Source organism: Scyliorhinus canicula, chromosome 18 (genome assembly GCF_902713615.1).
Source record: "Scyliorhinus canicula chromosome 18, sScyCan1.1, whole genome shotgun sequence".
Classification (NCBI taxonomy): Eukaryota; Metazoa; Chordata; class Chondrichthyes; order Carcharhiniformes; family Scyliorhinidae; genus Scyliorhinus; species Scyliorhinus canicula.
Window position 1 is genome coordinate 9,958,212 of NC_052163.1, and position 23,377 is coordinate 9,981,588.

Sequence of the window (23,377 nt, forward strand, 5' to 3'; positions counted from 1 at the left end):
TTTCGTATTGCTGGAGATTGATCAATGTGGAACTCAGTGTCACATGGGGAGGTTGAGGCAAATTGCACAGATATATTTGAATAGAAGCTAGATAAGTATATAGGGGAGAAAGGGTTGGGAAAGAGCTGGGAGGATGCTCAATCAGCAGCATGTTGGGCAGGGTGGCCTGTTTGCTGTAAATTCTGTATGGTGATTATGCAGGGCTGAAAGATCTCTGCTTCAATTCTGCACTGTGCTGAGCAAATAATACTATAAAGAACCAGCAACCCAAAGATCACTGACTTCATACATCCACCAAAGCAAGTTATCAAATAACATTTGGCAAACCTGCAGTTTATGGGCTAGCATCAGAAAAGAGAACAGGAAACTGTTACTTTGTAACAAAAATACAAAAAGTTCAATCATGTCCTTCCTGTCCCCAGCCCTATCTTTACTCCATGTCCGATTCTTATTGGCTTCTGAAATTGCCTGGCAAATCGCTTGGAGTTGTATTTGTCGAGTGCCGTCAGTGTGGTAAGAAGTTCGAACCTGCTTCACCGGAGCAATTGTTGAATAAAATTTAACATCAAGCCACATCGGGAGATCTTTGAGATGGATGACCGTAAGTTTAGTCAAAGATATAGCTCCTGGGATCAAATTAAAGGCGGTAGAGAGACCAGGAGGATTTAGATGGGCATTTCAAAGCTTCAGAGCCTACACCTAATCTCCTCTCCAGTGATTCAGGACAAGACTCAGCACCACCTATTCAGGACATCTAGGATATAAAATAAATGGATCACGTCAGTGCTCTCACAACCTGGGAAACATCAAAAATAATGTGGTGCAATTCGATAATTCAATGATATTATTCAGCCTGAACAAATGTATTGCAAATAAAACCAGTTTGAATGTTTGTGGTGCACCTATCTCCTAAATCAGTCAGTGGGGCTGGGCCTGTTTGGGGAAAATGACCCAAACAAAGCGGAGACGACCGACTGCTGGTTACTGTCAATGTTTTGAAGTTGTAAACATTAACTGGATGCTGGCATCGTTTCAGGTCTTGGACTGGATATCTCTGTTGCTGGACGCTCACTTTATGGTGCTGGTCATGGCCACAGAGGCACGTGAGCTAATCACCCACCTTCACAAATTCATCAGATCCCAGGTATGCTGCACATACAAATGTGTGAAATGTACACTTTATGACCTCTGGTACAAGCAGTTATTTGATATCGGGTTCACTCTGCAAAGTTTGCTGAGATACAATGAATATAAAATATTTGCTTGGAACTTGATCCTTTTTGTCCAAAACATCTTTCTTTGGACTGGTATCTAGCAACTGGGACATGAGTTTAAATCTGGCAACAGAAGGACGCAGCATGGCCCAACAATAATTTTTTGGTTTGTGGGAGTGGCTTCCACATTGTAACGGCCTCCTCAAGTTTTTCTAATTTTGTTCCTTAACTTTTAAAATGTTTTCATTAAATTTATTCCCTCTCTCTACTGGCTCCTTATCAAGTGGATACTATTCTCCACAATCTTGAAGACCTGAATCAGGCTGCCCTGTAACCTTGCATAATAAAAATGGCCCCATAACTTCCTGGCTCCCCAATGTTGGATTTGGGGAATGTGCTGGGGAATCCCTCTCAGAAGTTCCCAAGTAAGGATTTACCTGGCAATTGTCCAGAAGGGCTCACCTTACAAACTCCATCCACCCATATTTCCCTTAGAAATCCTCTTTCTTCCAAACGCTTTACAAGATTGAGTGGCACAGTGGTTAGCACTGCTTCCTCACAGCACCAGGGACCCGGGTTCAATTCCAGCCGTGGGTGACTGTGTGGAGTTTGCACTTGTTGCTCGTTCTGAGTTAGTGTGTTTAACACTCCTCCAACAGAGGAAGTGTGCTTAACACTTGCTTGGCTCTGTTTCTTGTTTCTATGCTCTGAAGTCGCCAGGTGCCGTAAGAGACACCATCACAAGCATCAAGGTCAAGTTCAAAGCAATAAAGCTATACACCAATTAGTAAGTCCAAACAGTTAGAGTTTATTATAACAATTATAATAAATACTCATGCACACGCTAAAGACTAACTTACTTCTCTACCATTAAACGACTAATACTTATCTAAGAAGGAACAGGCAAGGTCAGGGAACAAGGCCTTTGTTCCGTTCTGGTCTGCAGCTTCTTGATACTAGTCGGCACGGGTATAAGTAATGCCTGGGTCAAGGTAGCGATCATCGTTTTGGCACTTACTTATCGATGGCTGCTGCTCGACGGCTGGTGTAAAAGACAGAAGGCTGGAGTCGGAGGCCGGAGACAGGAGACCGAACAATGTGCGGGACCTTTTATAGGTCCCAGGAGGTCCGTGCCCCTTGGGGCAGGCTTCCTCACCTGCTAGGGATCGATTGGGCCTTTCCCCAATCGATATGATTTGAACCCCCCTATCCTAGGGTCGTTCCTTGATGGCTGGGGCGGTTCTTAGGACTCATTGTCCTGGTTTCGCTGGCTCCATCGTGTCTGCTTCTCTTTTGAAAGTATCAATAGATACTTGAGTGTATCTATTGTGCCCGGGACTGTCCCGGTATCACCTCATTAGTATATAGATGGCTTTCCCATTAACAGCGCTACCTGAACTCTGCAGCTGTCGGGAAACCGGTTTTTGCAAGTGTCCCAATGCTTAAAGCTTCTGCAAGCTGTTTGCTTTTGACCATGTCCGTTTTTCCCTGCACTCTTTGCAGTCTTCCATTTTGTATTCACTGGTGTCCATCTTAGATGGCTACACACTTTCTCTCCGAGTCTGCGTGGGTTTCATCCCACAGTCCAAAGATGTGTTGGTTAGGTGGATTGGCCATGATCAAGTGCCCCTTAATGCCCAACGGTCGCCTCAATTGCCCAACAGTTAGGCGGGATTAGGGGTTACAGAGGTAGGGAGGGGAGTGGACCTGGGTAGGATGGTCTTTCGAAGGGTCGGTGCAGACTAGATGGGCCGAATGGCCTCCTACACTCTTGGGATTGTATGATTCTATGCTTGGGCATTTATAGCGGGTGTTTTGGGAGTCCATGCTGATGGCTTAACTAACTAGTGTTTTTCCAAGCATCAGTGAAGGTGGAAAGAGTTGAGGCTGGACATACGGATTTGGAAGTGTATTGATCTATTAGTGTATTGATCTATTGTGCAGCGAGTGAGTGAAGATCTTTAAATTGACTGAGCAGGTAAATGTATTTAATGTGGGTCACCACTGCTATGGTCTCTCTAGATTGACCGTCTGAACAGTTTAGGCTGGGATTTGATGTATTTTGCAACTTGAGGAAGGGCAGAACTGAAGACCCAAGTTGTGAATCAGTAATTCTATTGTGAGGCAGAAATATTTATGTATGACAGGAGCCAGCGCACATACACCGGTCACTCGATCCAAACTACAAAAGCAAACATATAAAATGCCCACGTGTGTTGCACATTGGACAAGGACTGATGTATCATTTGTGATCCTGAGCAGATTCCGAATTGCTGGCAGTTGCTAATTTCTGACCTTTCTGAAACCCTCTCTGGCAGGTTAAATTTTACTCTCAGCTCAGCAAGATTGAAGGAAGTCTGCAGAATCTACGTCAGCTAAAACCACAGAAGAGTGATGGACTGTATTCTATTGAAGTGATCAAGATATTTTAGCTTTGTACAAATTTGTTAAAGAAATGTTTTTGTCGCTTAATTTGTTTGCTTTTGAGTTGTATTTATAAATATGAACTTTCTTCAAATATATTTCACTCTGAATTAAATGCTACTTTTCTTGTACACCTCTAAAGTATGTGTCTGTTTGTCTGCCTATTATCCCATCCCTTTTAAAAGAGTGCTTGGCTGCACTTGAAGCTAGATAGATGTCCAAAGACGTGTTGGTTATGCCAATTAGCCATGCTAAATTGCCCATAGTGTCCAAAAAAAAGGTTAGGGGTTACGGGGATAGGGTGGAGGTGTACAGATAAGGTGGAGGTGTGGGCATAGGTAGGGTGCTCTTTCTAAGGGCCAGTGCAGACTTGATGGGCCAAATAGCCGCCTTCTGCACTGTAAATTCTATGATTGTATGATAAATGGGAGAAGGGAAAGGGTTTGTGCTGATAATGTAAAAGTTTTAAATTGAGGAAAGGCAATTTTACTGAAAAGTGGACTGGAAATAGCTACGGTAAATCAATGTCAGAGCATTGGTGGGCGTCAGTGGAAAGATGGAGGGTTCAGAACAAAACGAGAGGGTGGACCTCCCAAACCTAGCCCTGCTCCCCAAAGGTCAAAGAGCATACACAGAGTTAAATGTAGCATGAAAAAAAGGAAGCTTGTGTAAGATGCCGAGTGCTCAATACTGCAGAAAGCCTGGACAAGTATGAAAATTGTAGGGAGGAAATTAGAAGAGGGCATGGAAAAATATTGGCAAGCAATAGCTAGGAAATCCCCCCCCCCGGGCCACCAAATATGTTTTATTAAATACATAAAGGGAAAAGTGGGACCCATTGGATTAGAAAGATAACTTTTAAGAAGGTGGAAAACATGAGCTTGATTCTTAATGGGTACAGGCAGTCCTCAACTTTGCAATATTCACATTACAATGAACAACAGCATTTAGTGTTGAAAATTGACACCCTATTTTGACTTTACCACTCTGGTTTTCACTTTACGATGCCATGGCAGTGAACAATTGGTGTTTATCAATTGTTATGTTCCACCTTTCACAACCTCAGGAAGGGCAGAAATAATTCTCCGATACAGTATAGAGGTGTTTTTGAAAGTGTAGGCACTATTATGAGAAATAGACCGGAGAGCAATTGTACTGAAGCCAGTTTTTGGTGAAAGCAGGGTATCTCACCTTGGTTCAGAAGCCAATCCCCCAATTATAACATTGTTCCAATGGAAAAACGGTTCTGACTTTTACTCAACGCAGTTTTCGGGAACCAATTGTGTTGTAAATCCGAGAACTGGCTGTGCTCTTGTTTCTGCCTTCACAAAAGAAGGGGACATGGAGACATTGTAGTTGAGGAGTGTGAAATATTGGATTGTGTAATCAGAGAGGAAATATTAAAAGTTAGCATTTTTACAAGTGGATGAATCGGAGGGCCTGGATTAAATGTATTTAAGACTGCTAAGGGAAATAAGAGGAGGTAGTGGAGGTTTTTAATGTATTTTATTACAAACATCTCAAAACAGGTTACAGCAAATAAACACCCCGGGAAACACACTTCCCAACAATCAACTATACTTTCAGAATTCCCCCCCATGCGACAGAGTTCCGCGAACACGGTCACAAACATCTGCACCTTTTCTCAAACCCATTTGCTGAGCCCCTTAACTCATAATTTATCTTCTCAAACTGCAAGAAGTTGTAAATGTCACCCAACCAAGCCGCTACCCCCGGTGGCGATGCCGACCGCCACTCCAGTAAAATTCGCCGCCGTGCAATCAGAGGAGAAGGCCACGACATCGGCCTTCCTCCTTGCCATGAGCTCCGGCTTCTCTGAAACCCCAAATATCGCCACAAGTGTCCCAAGTCCACCTCTTCCACTATCCTGGCAAAGAAGTTGAGGTTTTAACCACCATATTCAAATTATTTCTGGTTACAGACATGGTATAGAAGGACTTCCGACTGTTGAGATCCCAGTTGCGGGACAGTATGGTGGCGCAGTGGTTAGCACTTCTGCCTACGGCGCTGAGGTCTCGGGTTCGAACCCAGCCCCAGGTCCCTGTCCTTGTGGAGTTTGCACATTCACCCCGTGTTTGTGTGGGTTTCACCCCCACAACCCAAAGATGTGCAGGGTAGGTGGATTGACCCTTAATTGGAAAAAAATAATTGGGTACTCTAAATTTATTTTTTAAAAGACCATTGTACTTGAAGAAGTAACACCTTGTTCCTACAATATACAGACAGGATAGATTGGTTTTACGAATAAATCGTCACGCACTCTTGATGGTTACGGGTGTAGGGTGGATACGTGGGTTTGAGTTGGGTGATCATGGCTCGGCACAACATCGAGGGCCGAAGGGCCTGTTCTGTGCTGTACTGTTCTATTCTATGATCTATAAACCCTGAGACTCATTTTGTAGATTTTGATTATTTGTACACTATGCTTGCTGTTCTTGTGTATATATGTATCTATGTATGCATATTTGTTAAACCAGATTTTTAAAAAAATTAATAATACTGTTAATTAATATCACATGTAAATATAATAATGTATAAATTTATTCTTTCAAAGGAAAGGGAACGTAGTTATATCATGGTTGAGTTGTAATTCACCAACTGACCACTAGGAGTTTCACTAATATATAAGTGTGTAAAGTCAGTTGACCCCACACACTGGCTGAAGGAAATAAAAGAGAGAGCTTGCATGTGCATGATTTTGCTGTTGTTCATCTGTTGTCTTGCATATAGTTTACCCCCAATTAATGTTAATAAATCATTTACAGCTTTAACTGCAAGTGTTTTTGTAATAAATCAGGCCATCCAACAAGAACATTACAGCTTTTACGAAAATTAGATCAAGAAAGGTTAGAATACTGAGCAATTATCAGCATCTTGCTCATTTGGGCAATGCTTTCAGACCATCCACATTAAATTTTACAGTAAGAGTTATTAGAGAAATTGTTCCCCATAGTAGAGGGGCCAAAAGCCAGGGGGCGTTGATTTAAGATATGGGCAGGAAATTTAGAGGGGATTTGAGAAAAAGCATTTTCACCCAGAGGGTGGTGGGAATCTGGAACTCGCTGCCTGAAAGGGAGGGAGAGGCGGGAACCCTCACAACATTTAAGCACCATTTAGATGAACACTTGAAACACCGCGGCGCACAAGGCACAAACCAAGTGCTGGAAAATGGGATTAGAATAGATAGGTGCGTGATGGCTGGCGCAAATGCGATGGGCTGAAGGGCCTCCTGTGTTGTAAAGCTCTATGACTCTGAAAAGTGTTGACTTCCTCATTGGAATATTGTTGTTGATTTTACTCTGATACATCACCCAGGTGATTATGATAATGGCAGTTCAGGCAAGATTCACTGGATAGCAAACAGGAGCTGACACCCTGGATAACTTTTCTATTCTATAACATCAGACCAGTTACAACACCCAAGCTGAAATCAGCAATTCCAGGAAAAAGAAGCAAATGGAATCTCTCTTCTGTAACCAAAATGGGTTCGAGCAACATGAAAAGGATAAATGGAAGCAGATTCAATAAGTCGGGTGATTAAACCACCCACCTTCCTGCCTCTTTCACCGTCATAAGTTTCCTTTTCAACAGCAGCTCCATCTCCTTCATTAAGGTCCTGCGTCGTCTTGTTTCGAGCTGAACCTCAGCCAGTGAAATATCATGAAATGTTTTATTATGTAAAAGGTGACATATAAATGTAAGTTGTTGCTGGTGAGCTGGTTCTTTACCAACTCATTATGCTTTCAACAAAATGACAAAAGCATCCCATGCATCACAATCAAGTTTCCATAATCATCATTTTGTCTGATGGAATGTTATTGTTTTTTAAATAAATTTAGAGCTCCCAATTCATTTTTTTTCCAATGAAGGGGCAATTTAGCATAGCCGATGCACCTTCACTGGTTGTGGTGGCAAGATCCAAGCAGACACGGGGAAAATGTGCAAATTGCACACTGACAGTGACCCGGGGCCAGGATTGAACCCCGGTCCTTAGCGCTGTGAGGCAGCAGTGCTAACCATTGGACCACCTTGCCGGCCTTGATATTGTTTTTTATGTTCATTCATCAGTTGTTTTTTTTAAAATTTGGAGTACCCAATTCATTTTTTCCAATTAAGGGGTAATTTAGCGTGGCCAATCTACCTATTCTGCACAGCTTTGGGTTGTGGGAGCGAAACCCATGCAAACACGGGTAGAATGTGCAAACTCCACACGGAGAGTGACCCAGAGCCGAACCTGGGACCTCAGCGGCGTGAGGCCGCAGTGCTAACCACAGTGCCACCGTGCTGCCCTCATTCATCAGTTGTGAGCATCGCTGACTGGGCCTGCATTTATTGCCCATCCCTAATTGCCCTCAAGAAGGCGATGGTGAGCTGCCACCTCAAATTGCTAGTCTTGTGGTGTAGGTACACCCACAGTGCTGTTAGGCAGTGAGTACCAAGATTTGATCCAGCGACAGTAATGGAATGACGATATGGTTACAGGTCAGGATGATGGATGGTTTGAAAGAGGTACTTGCTGGTGATGGTGTTCACATGTGTCTGCTGCCTTTATCCTTTTAGTTAGTAAAGGTTTGGAAGGTGTCGTTGATGTCGCTTTGGCATTTTGGAAGTGTTGCAATTATTTTCAGAACATAGGACCAGGCGAAGGTCCTTTCACCCCTTGAGCCTGTCCTGTTCAATGAGATTGTGACTTAGCTGTTACCTCCAAATCCCCACCTTTGCCCTATAATACTGTAGTAACATACATTAAGCCCAGTGCAACCTACGTGGGAGGTCGATGGTTTGAGTGTGGTGCAGAATGATGTTAACAGCATCGATTTAATCCCCACAACAGTTGTGGTGGTTCATGGAGGCCTGTCCCCTTGCCTTGCCCCATGTTTGATGCAGTGTGCTACCCCTCAAGCTATATACATAGACATGTTGTGGAGATGCTGGCGTTGGACTGGGGTGAGCACAGTAAGAAGTCATACAACACCAGGTTAAAGTCCAACAGGTTTGTTTCAAACACTAGCTTTCGGAGCACTGCTCCTTCCTCAGGTGAATGGCCTTGTGATCAGGTGACTGGCAGCACGGTAGCATAGTGGTTAGCACAATTGCTTCACAGCTCCAGGGTCACAGGTTCGATTCCTGGCTTGGGTCACTGTCTGTGCGGAGTCTGCACATCCTCCCCGTGTGTGCGTGGGTTTCCTCCGGGTGCTCCGGTTTCCTCCCACAGGCCAAACTGGTTAGGTAGATTGGCCATGCTAAATTGCCCTTAGTGTCCAAAATTGCCCTTAGTGTTGGGTGGGGTTACTGGGTTATGGGGTTAGGGTGGGGTAGGGTGCTCTTTCGAAGAACTGGTGCAGACTTGATGGGCCGAATGGCCTCCTTCTGCACTGTAAATTCTATGATCTATGATCAGGTGATATTGTGAATGGCACATCTTTCTATGCTGTAACCATTCACTGAGAGCTCCCCCCGGGGAGTGTATGGTTAATGACTTTACCCAATCAAAACTGGCCCCTGGGGAAAAAATTTTGAATGAAGCGACCAGATTTGGTGTTGTACAGAGGGCAGAGAGCCAGCGCAGCTCAGCCCAGCCCAGCCTAGCCATTCAATGGCCTCTGAATGTTCAGCATTGTAATATGTTCTGTCCTCGCTGGAGGCAGCACTCCCAACGCGCAGACTGATTGAAGAAAGGCAGCAAAATTAACCAACTTAAATGTCATCGCTTAAAAAAAAATTCCGATAATAGACGAGGGTCTCAATTCACATATTTTGGGGCCAAAATCGATGCAGAGACAAATAAAGAAATGCGGCGCGATCCTGGACTTGTTTGAATGAAGTGGGTTGATTCAGAGCAGAAAGTAATCACAACCGGCATTCCGCGCTGGTTTCGATTTGCAGCCACAGATGGAAATCATGGGGACCGGACCGATTTGTTTTGAGCAAATAAACTACGTTTTTAAATCAGGTTAGCGGAAAAAAAATGACCCGTAGTCGGCAGGATTCGAACCTGCGCGGGGAGACCCCAATGGATTTCTAGTCCATCGCCTTAACCACTCGGCCACGACTACCGACGGTGTAAATACTTTGTAGCTATTTGTTGTAGTCAGAACGTTCGGGTGGCGGCAATTGGAACGTTGAGACACGCAGCGTTCGGATTTTCAATGTTGCAATCGGGACCGAGGGGTCACCTCCGGTCACACAATCCCGGCGCCGCCGCCGCTCCTTCTGCTCCCCCCCCCCCCCCCCGGCCAGAGTCGGTAAATGCAGAGGAGGCAAATCCAGAGAAGCTCTCTGTTGAAGACGCGGCTGCGTTTCACTCACAATCCGTCTTCTGCCATATCACAGACTGGCTGGGATTTCACACTCTCGTCATTAAAGAAATGAACATGCCACCAAACCAGTGTCAAAACAGACATATTTCCGGGTGAACTTCCTCCCTGTGCCATTCCCGTTGTCCGCTCCCGCTCATAAACAAAAGACGTTTTCATGATAATACTTGTCAATCAGGTTAATTGTAATTCAACCACAAGCAATTGTATCCCATAATAATTTACCATAATTTGCCAATTTATCCAGTACCTTTAAGGTATTTTAGACGGAAATAGAAGTTTAATTACAAATGCTGAAACTTCCCCTGATGCTTCCGCCTTGTGGGGTCCTGAGTGATATAAATGAGGAGGATCCAGTCCCTGGAGTGAAAGTATTTACCTAATTTCATTGGTGAAAATGACTTTGAGAGCCAGATAGTCACTGGCACTCACTGAGACTACCTGTTTCCCAAATTAAATGTGGGGAAGTGTGTGGTGATGCATCTCTGGAGGGCAAATACTTAATTGGTTTTAAAGTGCTTGGAAGGTCCTGAACCTGTGAAGGATGCATTGTAAGTGCAAGTTCTTCCTTTACAGGAGCCTGAGCATCCAGTGGCCTTTCATTTAAATTCTCCACCTTGTTCTTACACTGACATCTCTGTCCTTGGCTGACTGCAATGGTCCAGGGAAGCTCAACATAAGGAACAGCACCATATCTTTCAATTACAACCTCCTGGACTCAACATTGAACTCAACAATTTCAGACCATAATCTGCCTGGCCAGCTGACTATTTGCAGCATTTTCTGATTGTATTTCTTTGTTGTTGTCTGTTTGAGAAACCACGGGCGAAATTCTCCGCACTCACGACGGTGCGGAGAATAGCGGGGGTCGTAAATTTTTACGGCCACGCTAGTCTGACGCCCTCCCGCTATTCTCCCCCCCCCCCCCACCACGCCCGACTCCCGACACGAATCGCTGCCCCCCGTTTTTTACGGCGAGCAGCGATTCTCAGCTGGCCGATGGGCCGAAGTCCAAGCCCTTTACGGCCGTTTTTACGAACGGCAAACACACCTGGTCTGGCCGTTCGTAAAAACGGCCATAAAGTTCGGATCTTGGCAACCATGGCACCGATTGGCACGGCAGTACCACGGCCGTGCCAAGGGTGCCATGGGCCCGCGATCGGTGGGCACCGATCGCGGGCAGCAGGTCCGATTCCCGCGCACTCTTTGTCCTTCCGCCGCCCCGCTGTATCCATTCGCGGGGCGGCTGAGGGGCATCCCGGCCCGATTACGTCATCCGCGCATGCGCGGGTTGGAGTCTTCCAATCCGCGCATGCGCGGCTGACGTCATGTGACGCGTCAGCCGGCGCAAACTCTGGCATCGCGGGCTTAACGAAATTCGTTAAGCCCGCGATGCCGGAGTTCACGGCCGCGGCATGCTAGCCCCGACCGGGGACCAGACTTGGTTCCCGGTCGGGGGGGGGGGGGGGGGGGAGGCTGGCGTCAAACCCGCCCGTTTTTGATGCCAGCCTTACGATTTCTCCCTGTCTGGGAGAATCGCGCCCCACCTTTTAGTACGCACGAGTCATTCTTCAACTTGATCTCACAAAGTCCGGACTGGAGGTGGCCCTGGATTGAAGGGTGCTGACATCCAGCTTAAAAACCAAATGGATCATAAGACCATAAGACATAGGAGCGGATGTAAGGCCATTCGGCCCATCGAGTCCACTCCACCATTCAATCATGGTTGATTTCAACTCCATTTACCCGCTCTCTCCCCATAGCCCTTAATTCCTCGAGAAATCAAGAATTTATCAATTTCTGTCTTAAAGACACTCAATGTCCCGGCCTCCACCGCCCTCTGTGGCAATGAATTCCACAGACCTACCACTCTCTGGCTGAAGAAATTTCTCCTCATCTCTGTTCTAAAGTGACTCCCTTTTATTCTAAGGCTGTGCCCCCGCGTCCTAGTCTCCCCTGCTAATGGAAACAACTTCCCTACGTCCATCCTATCCAAGCCATTCATTATCTTGTAAGTTTCTATTAGATCTCCCCTCAACCTCCTAAACTCCAATGAATAAAGATCAGCTCAAGTCTTCTTCCAAAATCCATGTCACTGAGAGAACCATGTTCAATTTTCGCTAAGAAAGATAAGGCACGAAAATGTTTGCTCTTACAGGATGTATTGTCAGACGACAAGATCTGTTTGCCATTCAAGATTTTCAGTTTGTATGAAAAAGGTCTTTTTATTAAGAATTTCAACCCGTTACAAACGTTCTTATCTGTACTTCTGACTCGTATACCTCTTAGCATTTTACTGAATGTTTTAGACTTCGTTTAGTTTTTAAAATAAATATCTTGATTGTTTTAACATATAAAAACTGATATGCATTTAATTTTCATCCACTTGAAATTAGAGGAATTTTCCAGAGATTTTTCCCTGTTTTTTGCCTTCTTCAGGATATTGCGTGACTGTGGCGCCTGGGGGCCAGTGGCAGTTTTTCTTAGTATTCCTCCACAGGATGTGGCTAGGCCAGCATTTGTTGTTCATCCCTAATTCCCCTTGAGAAGGTGGTGGTGAGCTGCCTTCTTGAACTGTTGCAGGCCATGTGGTGTCGGTACACTCACAGTGCTGTTACAGGGGGAGGCCAAGATTTTTTATAATAAATTTAGAGTATCAATTAATTTTTTCCAATTAAGGGGTAATTTAGCGTGGCCAATCCTACCCTGCACATCTTTTGGGTTGTGGGGGTGAGACCCAAGCAGACACGGGGAGAATGTGCAAACTCCACACAGACAGTGACCCAGAGCGGGATCGAACCTGGGACCTCGGCGCCGTGAGGAGTCCAAGATTTTGACCCAGCGACACTGATGAAACAGCGATATATTTCCACACGTCCCGACTTCTGGTGATGGCGGGCAGGAGGCAGCCGCACAATGGAGGGCTCCCATTTGGGAAGGGAATTTTCGGGGCTTTAAGCCCGGTCCCAGGGTCCACGGAGGTGGCAAAATCAGGGAGAAGGCACAGAGGAGGCACAGTGACGGCACAGTAAAGGAAAATGTCGAGGGTGAGCAAAAAATTGGCCGTAAAAAAAACAGCTGAAGGTCCGTCGGGGAGTGGAAAGGTCACCGTGGGGTCACCAAGGAAAATGGAGGCTGGAGCACCAGGGGAGGCCACATTGCTTACGGCTGAAGAAATAACTAAGGTGATGGCTGCGGAATTCGAAAGGCAGTTTACAAAATACATGGAGACAATGAGGAAGGAGATGAGGGAGGTTTTGAGTGAGCTGGTGGAGGAGGCGATTACCCCGGTGAGGACGGCGGTGGCGAGCGCAGTGGCGGAGGTGCGGGAGCAAGGCGAGGCGCTGAAGGAAGTGGAGGAGACATTACTGCAGCACAGTGCTCAACTTACCTCAATGGGGAAGGAGATACGGAAGGTGATGGAGATTAACAAGGATCTGAGGAAAAATGGAAGACCTGGAAAACAGATCCATACGACAGAGTTTGAGGATTGTGGGGCTGCCCGAAGGAGTTGAAGGGCCGAGGCCGACTGAGTATTTTGCTACGATGTTGGTGAAACTATTGGGGGAGGGGGAGGATCCCTCCCGATATGAACTGGATCAGGCTCATCAGTCATGGAGGCCTGTACCAAAGGCGAGTGAGCCGCCAAGAGTAGTGACTCTGTGCTTCCGTAGGCACAGTGTAAAGGAGAAGGTCCTGTGCTGGGCCAAGCAGAAGCGGGTGGTGCAGTGGGCTGGAGCTGGCATACGCATATACCAGGACTTTACGGTGGAGCTGGCAAGGAGGCGGGCTGCCTTCAACCGGGTGAAGAGGGCACTGTACATTAGCACGGTGCAGTGCGGCATTGTATATCCAGCGAAGCTGAGGGTGACTTACAAGCTCAAGGACTTTTAGTTTAAAATGGCGGAGGCAGCAGAGGAGTTTGTGAAGGCAGAAGGACTGTGACAGAACTGAGAAATTGAGAAATGGCCATGTGCCGATATAACCTCATGACTGTATTTTCTTCTGTTTTGTTTCACTGCGTGCGGTTGAATGGGCTAAAGGAGCCAATGTTGTATATATTTGGACAAGGGAAGTGATGGGACTTTCACTCGAAGTGAGGGCTCTTTGGGGTGTAGGTGGATATGCGGGGTTTGTGCGCTAAAAAGGGATTTCTGGGCTTTCCTAGGGCCGGGGAAAGGGGAAAGGGACCCGGGCGGGGGCCTCCACGCTGGCCAGTTTAAGCCGGTCAGTGAACGGGAGTGAGGTGGGGGGGGAGGGGCTGCGGCCATCAGAGCCTGGCAGAACAGGTCTAGCCGGGACAGAAAGCTGGGAGGGGGGAGGAACCGAGGTTGGGGAAGGAGTTTTACAAGAGGCAGTGGAGGGGAGGAGTTGGAGAGGGGGGGTGTTTACAACTCTTGGGTAACATGTACGGCACTCTTTCAGAGGTTGGATGGCATTGAGTATGGGGGGAGGGGGGGGGGGTGGAGTGGACTCTATAGGTTAATGGTGACCATGGGCGGTCCCGGACTCCTTTTTCTTTTTCTCCTTTGTTTTTTGTTTCCACCGTGGGAGGGTTTGTTTTATTGAATGCCTATATTGACAGGTGGGCCGTTGTTTGGGGTGGTGGGAGGATGGGATTGTTGTTATTGTTAAGGGGATTGATTTTGTATTTGTTACCGTTTACTGTCTGTGGGTGGGGTGTAAATTTTGAAGGAAAATGTGAAAATGGAGAATAAAAACATTTAAAAAAAGATTTCCACACGTCCCCATCTAAATAGTCCCCAATTCTTCCTCCCATTTTGCCCGTACCTGTCGAGCGGGGCCACCTCCATTAACAAGATTTGCCCATAGATGTTGGAAATTCTCCCCCCACCAGACCCTGCCAGTGATAGGATCCCGCTCAACAAGGTGGGTTGTGGAGCCAAGGGGAATGTGGGAAAAGCCTTCCGAACAAAATCACGTACCTGGAGGTAACGGAACAAGTTCGTACCTGGAAGTTACAATCCACAAATAGATCCCTAAATCTCCCAAACATCGTGTCTGAATCCAATGGAGCAAATAGGTGGTTGCCACAGATGGGGCCCCAGCACTGACATGGATTCCAATTTATAATGCTGCCTAAACAACCGCAATATTCTAAGAGTGGACACCACCACCGGGTTGGAGGAGTATCTCATCGGGGAGGGAGGCCAAAGCCCTGAGACAGGACCCCCTATAGGAGTTTACCTCCACCCGTCCCCACATGAGGCCCAGCTCCTCAAACCATCCCAGCACCTTCTCGATGTTGGCTGCCCGATTATAAACGAGCAAGTTGAGTAACGCCAGATTGCCAGACCCTCTGAAGGAATGCCCTACAGACTCTTGGGGTCTTACCTGCCCAAATAAAAGAGGCCGCAAACTTATTAATCTTAGCAAAAAAAGAATTTGGGGATAAAAACCGGGAGACACTGGAAAAAAAACCTTGGGCGAATAATAATTTTTATAGTCTGGATCCTGCCCACCAAGAACAAGGGAGGGAAAGTGGGACCTGCCCCTGCTCAACACACCAGTTCAATCTATGGGGAATGGCCAGTCGCAGGCCACCCGGATACCCAGATAACAAAAACTACCTCTGGCTAGACAAAAAGCTAATACCCCCGGATTAGTTCCCTTCGGGGGTGGGGGTGTTAACCAGAATATATTCACTCTTCACCAGGTTCAGCTTGTATCCCAAAAATGAACCAAAACTCCTGAGTAGCTTCATCAATTCATCCATACAGGAGACTGGGTCCATAAAGTATAGAAGGGGGTCATCAGCATATTGGGACACCCTATACTCCTACCCCCCCCCCCCCCCCCCCCCCCCAACGCCACCGTTCTATCTCCCTCTATTATCTGAGGATCTCCGTGCTATTGCTAACAACTCAATCGCCAGCACAAACAGGAATGGTGATGAAGGACATCCTTTAGCTACCAGTGTGGCATTGACGTTCAAGAGAGTAATGGGTGGGGCAGCACGGAGACGCAGTGGTTAGCACTGCTGCCTCACGGCGCCGAGATCCCAGGTTCGATCCCGGCTCTGGGTCACTGTCCGTGTGGAGTTTGCACATTCTCCCCGTGTTTGCGTGGGTTTCGCCCCCACAACCCAAAGACGTGCAGGGTAGGTGGATTGGCCAAGCTAAATTGCCCCTTAATTGGAAAAAATGAATTGGGTACTCTAAATTTATTAAAAACAAAAAAAAAGAAAGTAATAGGTAAGAACCATACTCCGTGGGATTTTTGTCTTTATTCAAACTGAGCAATATCGAAGCCTGGGAGAGCAGAGGGGGCAAGGACCCCCGTAACAAGGAATCGTTTACCATGTCCGCTATCGTGGTGTTAACTAGCTCACAAACATCTTATAAAATTCGACGGGAAACAACATCAGGAGCAGGGGCCTTACCCAATTGACTCAATCCAATGCTCTTCAGTACTTCCTCCAGACTGAATGGGGATCCGAGCCCCTCCTGCCTTTCTTTCTCCACCACTGGAAGTGACAACCTGTCTAAAATCACCAACACGACCAAACTATTCTCCGGAGGCTCTGAGCCAATGGGGTTCCTATAAAAAGACTCAAAAACCGCATTGACTGCACTCAGGCCAGAAACCAATCTGTCGCTGGAGTTTTTACATTTGTATAATCTCTCGGGAAGCTGCCTGTTGCCTCAGCTGGTGGGCTAGAAGGCAGGTGGCCCTCTCCCCAGGCTCACAAAAAAAAAACCTCAAGCGCCAGAGCTGACTCACTGCCTTCCCTGTGGACAGCAAATCAAACTGGGCTTGCAGCCTCTTCCTGTTCACAAGCATCACAAGGGTAGGGTCAGACTAATATTGGTGATCATTTCAAGGAGCGCATCTACCAGTCGTTGCCGCTCGCCCTCACCGCCCTATCTAAATGTGCCTTAAAGGAGATTACCTCCCCCCTTACAACCGGCTTCAGGACTTCCCAAATTGTGGAGGGAGGGAGAGACAGTCCTATTTAATTTGGTGCACTCCTGAATGGTCTGGACATGTGCCCACAAAACCCTCTGTCTGCCAACACTGGGCGCTGATCAGAATCTATTTCCAAGGCCAATTCCACGATGTGTGGAACATGATCTGAGATTACAATTGCCAAGGATTCTGCTCGTCGCATCCAGGATAGAAGGGACTCACCAATTGAGAAGAAGTCTATCCTGGAATAAACGACGTGGGAAACGAACAGGACCTCCTAGTCCCCTGGGTGCAAAGCCCGTCATGGATCTGCCCCCCCCCCCCCCCCCATCTGTTCCATAAAGGCCAGCAGCAGAGCACCTCCGCCACTCCTGAGGAAACAAACAATTTAGGCCTGGAATGATTTAGCTCAGGATCCAGTTTGCAGTCCAAGTCCCCTCCAAAGATCAGTTGGTGTGTGTGTCCAGGTCTGGAGGAAGCCAACATTCTCCTAACGAATGTCACATTGTCCCAATTTGGCACCTAGACATTTACTAGTATCAATGATGTGCCCGCCAAAGACTCATTGACCATCACGAACCTGCCATTGGGATCCGCTACGGTCCGAGTGGCCAAAAAAAGAACTTGTTTATTAACTAAGATTGGTGCACCTTGGGCCCGTCCATCAAAGCCCGAATGGAACACTGAACTCACCCATTCCTTCCGCAGTCCGTGCTGGTCCTTTACCTGCAAATGGTTCTCCTGCAAAAACACCACATAGATTATGTAGGTGAGCAGAATCTCACAACCATTTTACTGGGCCTCCCAACCCCTTTACCTTCCAGGTGGCCAACCAAATTGGGGGCCTCCCAACCCCCTCATCCCTGAGTCAGCCATTTCCACTGCTAGGGGCTGCCAAGAAAAACAGGCCCAAGGCCCGCGCAAGATGGCCACCAAACCCACACACAGAGTGAGACAAAGAGATTCTTGTAATCACCATCAGCAAACTAACCCCCTCCCGCCACCCCCCTCTTCCCACTAACACCGCACCCAAATATACAAATTGATATCTGAAAAATAACCAACACCCCCTCCCCCCAAATCCCAACCCTCAGCTATTCACAGCTGCTAAGCTCATCGAACCACACCAGACTGGTTCAAAAGCTGCAGCTCCTCCCCCCTTCTCACTCCCGTTAGCTCGCTGAATTTTAATGCTAGAGGGAAGAACAAACACAAATTTATCGCCCGCCCCGAAGATAAAACAGGCGCCCCAAAACCAATACCCCGACAAAATTGAATTCCCAACGGGGGCAATATAACCCCAACTATAGGATACATTTCTCATAGAAGTTAGCCCCCCAATAACCAAGCCATATGTGAAGCAAAACCCACTGCGCCGCCTGCTGGCCCGGCCTTGGTGCGTAACTGCAGTGCATCTTGTAGATGCTACACACGGCTGCTTCTGTGCGTCGGTGGTGGAGGGAGTGAATGTTTGTAGATGGGATGTCAATCAAGCAGGTTGCTTCTTTCCAATGGTGTTGAGCTTCTTGAGTGTTGTTGGAGCTGCACTCATCCAGGAAAGGGGAGAGTATTCCATCGCACTCCTGACTTGTGCATTGCCGATGGTGGACAGTGTTTGGGGAGTCAGGAGGTGAGTTACTTGCTGCAGGACTCCTAGTCTCTGACCTGCTCTTGTAGCCACAGTATTTATATGGCAATCCAGTTCCGTTTCTGGTCAATGGAAACCTTCAGGATATTGATAGTTGGTGATTCAGTAATGCTGATACCATTGAATGTCAAGGAGTGATGGTTAGATTTTCTCCTGTTGGAGATGGTAATTTCCTGGCACTTGTGTGGCGCGAATGATACTTGTCACCACCGTCAGCCCAAACCTGGATATTGTCTATCTCTTATTGCATTTGCACATGGACTGTTTCAGTATCTGTGGCGTTACAAATGGTGATGAATATTGTGCAATCATCAGGGAACATCCCTATTTCTGACATTATGTTGGAAGCAAGGTCATTGAAGAAGGTCATTAAAGATGTTTGAGCCAAAGACACTTTCCTGAGGAACTTCTGCAACGATTTCCTGGCATTGAGATGACTGACCTCCAACAACCACAACAATCTTTCTTCGTGCTAGGTATGACTCCAATCAACGGAGAGATTTCCCCCTAATTCTCATTGTCACTGTTTTTTCCAGGAGTCCTTGATGCACACTGCTGCTCCACAGCGCCAGTGATCCAGGTTTGATTCCGGCCTTAAAGGACTGTGTGGAGTTTGCACATTCTCCCCACGTGGGCTTTGTCCGGGTGCTCCGGTTTCCTCCCTCTGTACAAAGTTGTGCAGGTTAGGTGGATTGGCCATGCTAAATTGCCCCTTAGTGTCCAAAGAGGTGCAGGTTAGGTGGATTGGCCATGCTAAATTTCCCCTTAGTGTCCAAAGATGTGCAGGTTAGGTGGTTTTGCCATGCTAAATTGCCCCTTAGTGTCCAAAGAGGTGCAGGTTAGGTGGATTGGCCATGCTAAATTGCCCCTTAGTGTCCAAAGTTGTGCAGGTTAGGTGGATTGGCCATGCTAAATTTCCCCTTAGTGTCCAAAGATGTGCAGGTTAGGTGGGTTGGCCATGATCAATGCACGAGGTCATGGGGATAGGGTGGGGGAGAGGGATTAAATGGGGTGCTCTTTTGGAAGCTCAGTGCAGACTCAATCAGTCGAATGGCTCTTTCCGCACTGTCGAGATTCTATGATTCTCTCAAATGCGGCCTTGATATCAAAAATAATCACTGTGACCTCACCTCCCCCCTGGAGCTCTGCCCCTCTGTCCTTGTTTGAGTCAAGGCTGTAATGAGGTCAGGAGTTGAGTGGCCCTGACAGAACTCAAACTGAACATCAGTGAGCAGGCTGTTGCTAAGCAAGTGCCGCTGGATAGTACCGTTGATAACCCCTTCCATCACTTTACTGATGATCGAGAGTAGACTGATGGGGCGGCAATGGGCTGTGTTGTATTTGTCCTGCTTTTTGTGTACAGGACACATCTGGGCATTTTCCACTTTGCAAGGTAGATGCCAGTATTGTAACTGTACTAGAACAGCTTGGCTAGGGGCACAAGTTCTGGAGAACAAGCACAAAGTACTATTGACAGAATATTGTCAGGGCTCATAGCCTTCGCAATATCCAATACCTTCAGCCGTTTCTTGATATCACGAATATCGGTTGTTAGCATTGCTGCCTCATGGCACCGAGGTCCCAAGTTCGATTCTGGGTCACTGTTTGTGTGGAGTTTGCACATTCTCCCCGTGTTTGCGTGGGTTTTGCCCCCACAATCCAAAGATGTGCAGGCTAGGTGGATTGGCCATGCTAAATTGCCCCTTAATTGGGAAAAAATGAATTGGGTACTGTAAATTTTAAAAGGCCACCGGTGTCTGGTCAATGGAAACCTTCAGGATATTGATAGTTGGGAATTCAATAATGGTAACACCATTGAATGTCTTTTTTTAAATTTAGAGTATCCAATTATATTGAATTGGCTAAAGATTGGCAGCTGTGATGCTGGGACCTCCGGAGGAGACCGAGATGGATCATCCACTCGGCACTTCTGGCTGAAGATTGTAGCAAATGCCTCAGCCTTGTCTTTTGCAGTGATGTGCTGGGCTCCACTGTAATTGGTATTTTTGGAGTATCCCTCCTCCAGTGAGTTGTCCACCACCATTCGTGGCTGGGATGCGGCAGGACTTCAGAGCTCAGATCTGATCCATTGGTTGTGACGTTGCTTCGCTCTGCCTATCATTTGCTGATAGTTGACTATTGTGGGTGAAATGCATTTAATAATGAACATCTAGTTCTTTGATTTCTGCCTTCCCTCTTATCTGAAGACTATGGTTTGTGTTGGGTATAATTCCAAAAATGCCTTTTTCGGGTGTGTGAGCACCTGGCCATTGTGTGTGAGTGAGCTGTTTATTCAGGGATAGATTAGTGAAGCTCAACCCCACTTTTGTCTGATATTCACACCAACAGGCAGAAGTTGTGAGATTTTGATCAGGAGTAAAAAGATTTACTTCAGAAAAATTAGACTTTGGACTGAAGTTAAAAAAGAAATGCTAAAAATGCTAAGTAGGTCAGGTCGCATCAGTGAAGAGAGTTTTGTGAGGGCATCACTGAGTAGGTTAAAACAAAAACTTACTTTATTTTACAATTACTATTATATACAGCTCCAGTCGCTCCCTACTGGTTCTTCTCTAGTTGGTGTCTTACTGGTTGACTCGATTTATACATCCAGAGATTGTTATCTCCTCCGGGGGAGATGGTAATCCGCAAGATTCCATGGGGTAGTTAGTCATCCCTACCTCGTTATAACAGAGAGAAATAAAGTTAATATTACAGATTGATAATATTTTGTCCACTCACAGGTTCACTGTGCTTTATTGGATTTAATGGATTTCAGAGCCAACAATAGCCCACTAACACCAGCATTGGCAACACTTTGATATGAAATGAAAATCGCTTATTGTCACAAGTAGGCTTCAAATGAAGTTACTGTGAAAAGCCCCTAGTCGCCACATTCCGGCGCCTGTTCAGGGAGGCTGGTACGGGAAATGATTTAAAATGAAGAAAGTTACATAATACATTGATCAAAACATTCATGGAAATAGATGTTTAAAAAGTGTGTCTCCAAATCCTAAATTGTTTAATTGTTTGTCACACTTACTGACCCTTTGTCTTTTTTATCTTTCCTTTCACACTTTTGGAAGAGGGCACAGACACATTTCTGTAATCCCAGGAAGACAGGGAGCTGATCCCAGGGGTGGGACACCCTGGAGGCGGATGCTTGAGGGGGGAGGTCCTGCTCCGGGATTGTAAAGCAGATGTTTGGTGGGACGATATTAAAACCAACCTGCTCCGGATTGACATTTTCTTGTACAATAAAGGTTTAGGGAGGGGGAGGGGGGTCCAGATGTGGGCAGTAGCCACACTCTTGCCAACTTGAGAATGTGGTTTGGTCGGATGCACTTGTTTATTCGCCCGGCCGATGCACCTTTAATCCAGGACACAGAGATTTATATATGTTTAATATTCAGAGTCCAGGGATTTACATGGGGGGGGGGGGGGGGGGGGGGGGGGGAGGGGGGGGAGCGAGAGGGGTTTGGGGTGGAGGGGGGGGGAGCGAGAGGGGTTCAGGGTGGAGGGGGGGGAGCGAGAGGGGTTCGGGGATCAGGAAGGAGCCTATTTTCTGCAGGTCTACACCCATTGTGAAGTAACAATCTGACAGGGAATGGTTCAGGCAACGAAAACAAAAACAAGAGCGGAACTTTATATTTAAAGGCTATTGCGGAATTTTGTTGCTTTGTTTGTTTCTCTGTAATTACCTTTACATTGGCTGTCGCGGGGGGATGGGATATCATGAGAGTGCTGATTGGCTGTGAGCTGCTACCTACAATTTGCAACACCCATCCCCCCCCCCCCCGAAAAATAAAAAGTGGTCCAAATGTATTCCCAACATCATTCATTTCTTTTCAGTCTCACATTTGTGTGGTAGTCACCACTGTTGTATATATCACATACGAGATGTAATAATTTCGGCAGCAGCTGCAGGAGGCTACACATCTCTGCTTAATAAAGCCTCGATTACACTTTACTCTCGTCTCGTCGTAATTGATAGTGCATCAATTTATTAAGCAGATATTTCACAACGATGGACCTCTGCATCAAGCCTGATCACCTGCAGCTGCACCCTCAAGCAGACAACGCCAAGTCGGCCTTCGCCCATTGGCTAGCTTGCTTTGAAGCCTACATCGGATCTGCGACAGAACCACCCACAGAGGCACAGAAACTCCAGATCCTGTATACACGGCTGAGCTCCGATATCTTTCCCCTCATCCGGGACGCGCCCACCTACGCTGAGGCCATGGCGCTACTGAAAGAGAACTACGCTCAGCAGACCAACAAAATCTATGCCAGACACCTTCTGTCCACACGGCATCAACTCCCCGGTGAGTCTGTGGAAGATTTCTGGTGTGCCATGCACACCCTGGCGAGTGACTGCAATTGCCAGGCCGATTCGGCCATTGAACATTCTGAACTCCGAATCAGGGACGCTTTTGTTATGGGTATAGGGTCGGCGTACATCCGCCAGCGCCTCTTAGAAGGGGCTACCCTCAACCTCGTGGTGACCAAGAAACTCGCGATCTCACTAACGGTCGCCTCCCGTAATGTACAAGCGTACACCCCCGACCGCACGGCGCCCCCCCCCTCCTGGACATTGTGGATCCCACCAGCGACCGCCCCCAGCCAACCCCAAGCCCCGCGCCGCGCGGCAGCCAGCCAACCCCGGGGGACCCAAGTCCTACCTCTGCGGACAGACAAAGCAACCGTGGCAGCGCTGCCCGGCGCGGAGCGCACTCTGCAAGGCCTGCGGGAAGAAAGGACATTTCGCTGCTGTGTGCCAGGCCCGCTCGATCACCGCTGTATCTAGGCCCCATTGTTCCTGCACC

General features: G+C 47.1%; 1 protein-coding gene and 1 non-coding gene across 3 annotated transcripts in view; one reads left to right on the top strand and one right to left on the bottom strand.

Moving 5' to 3' along the window:
• Positions 1 to 3,779, top strand: part of nol11 (nucleolar protein 11) — a 33,218-nt gene extending 29,439 nt beyond the window's left edge. For both annotated transcript variants that reach the window (XM_038777021.1, XM_038777022.1), the window contains exons 17-18: positions 1,037 to 1,144; positions 3,533 to 3,779. In XM_038777021.1, the coding sequence (XP_038632949.1) occupies positions 1,037 to 1,144; positions 3,533 to 3,646 (222 nt within the window). In that variant the 3' untranslated portion in view covers positions 3,647 to 3,779. The remainder of the gene's footprint in view (positions 1 to 1,036; positions 1,145 to 3,532) is intronic.
• Positions 3,780 to 9,633: 5,854 nt separating this feature from the next.
• Positions 9,634 to 9,715, bottom strand: trnas-aga. Its single transcript has one exon. It is a non-coding gene; the product is annotated as a tRNA-Ser (tRNA).
• Between the last annotated feature and the right edge of the window lie 13,662 nt (positions 9,716 to 23,377).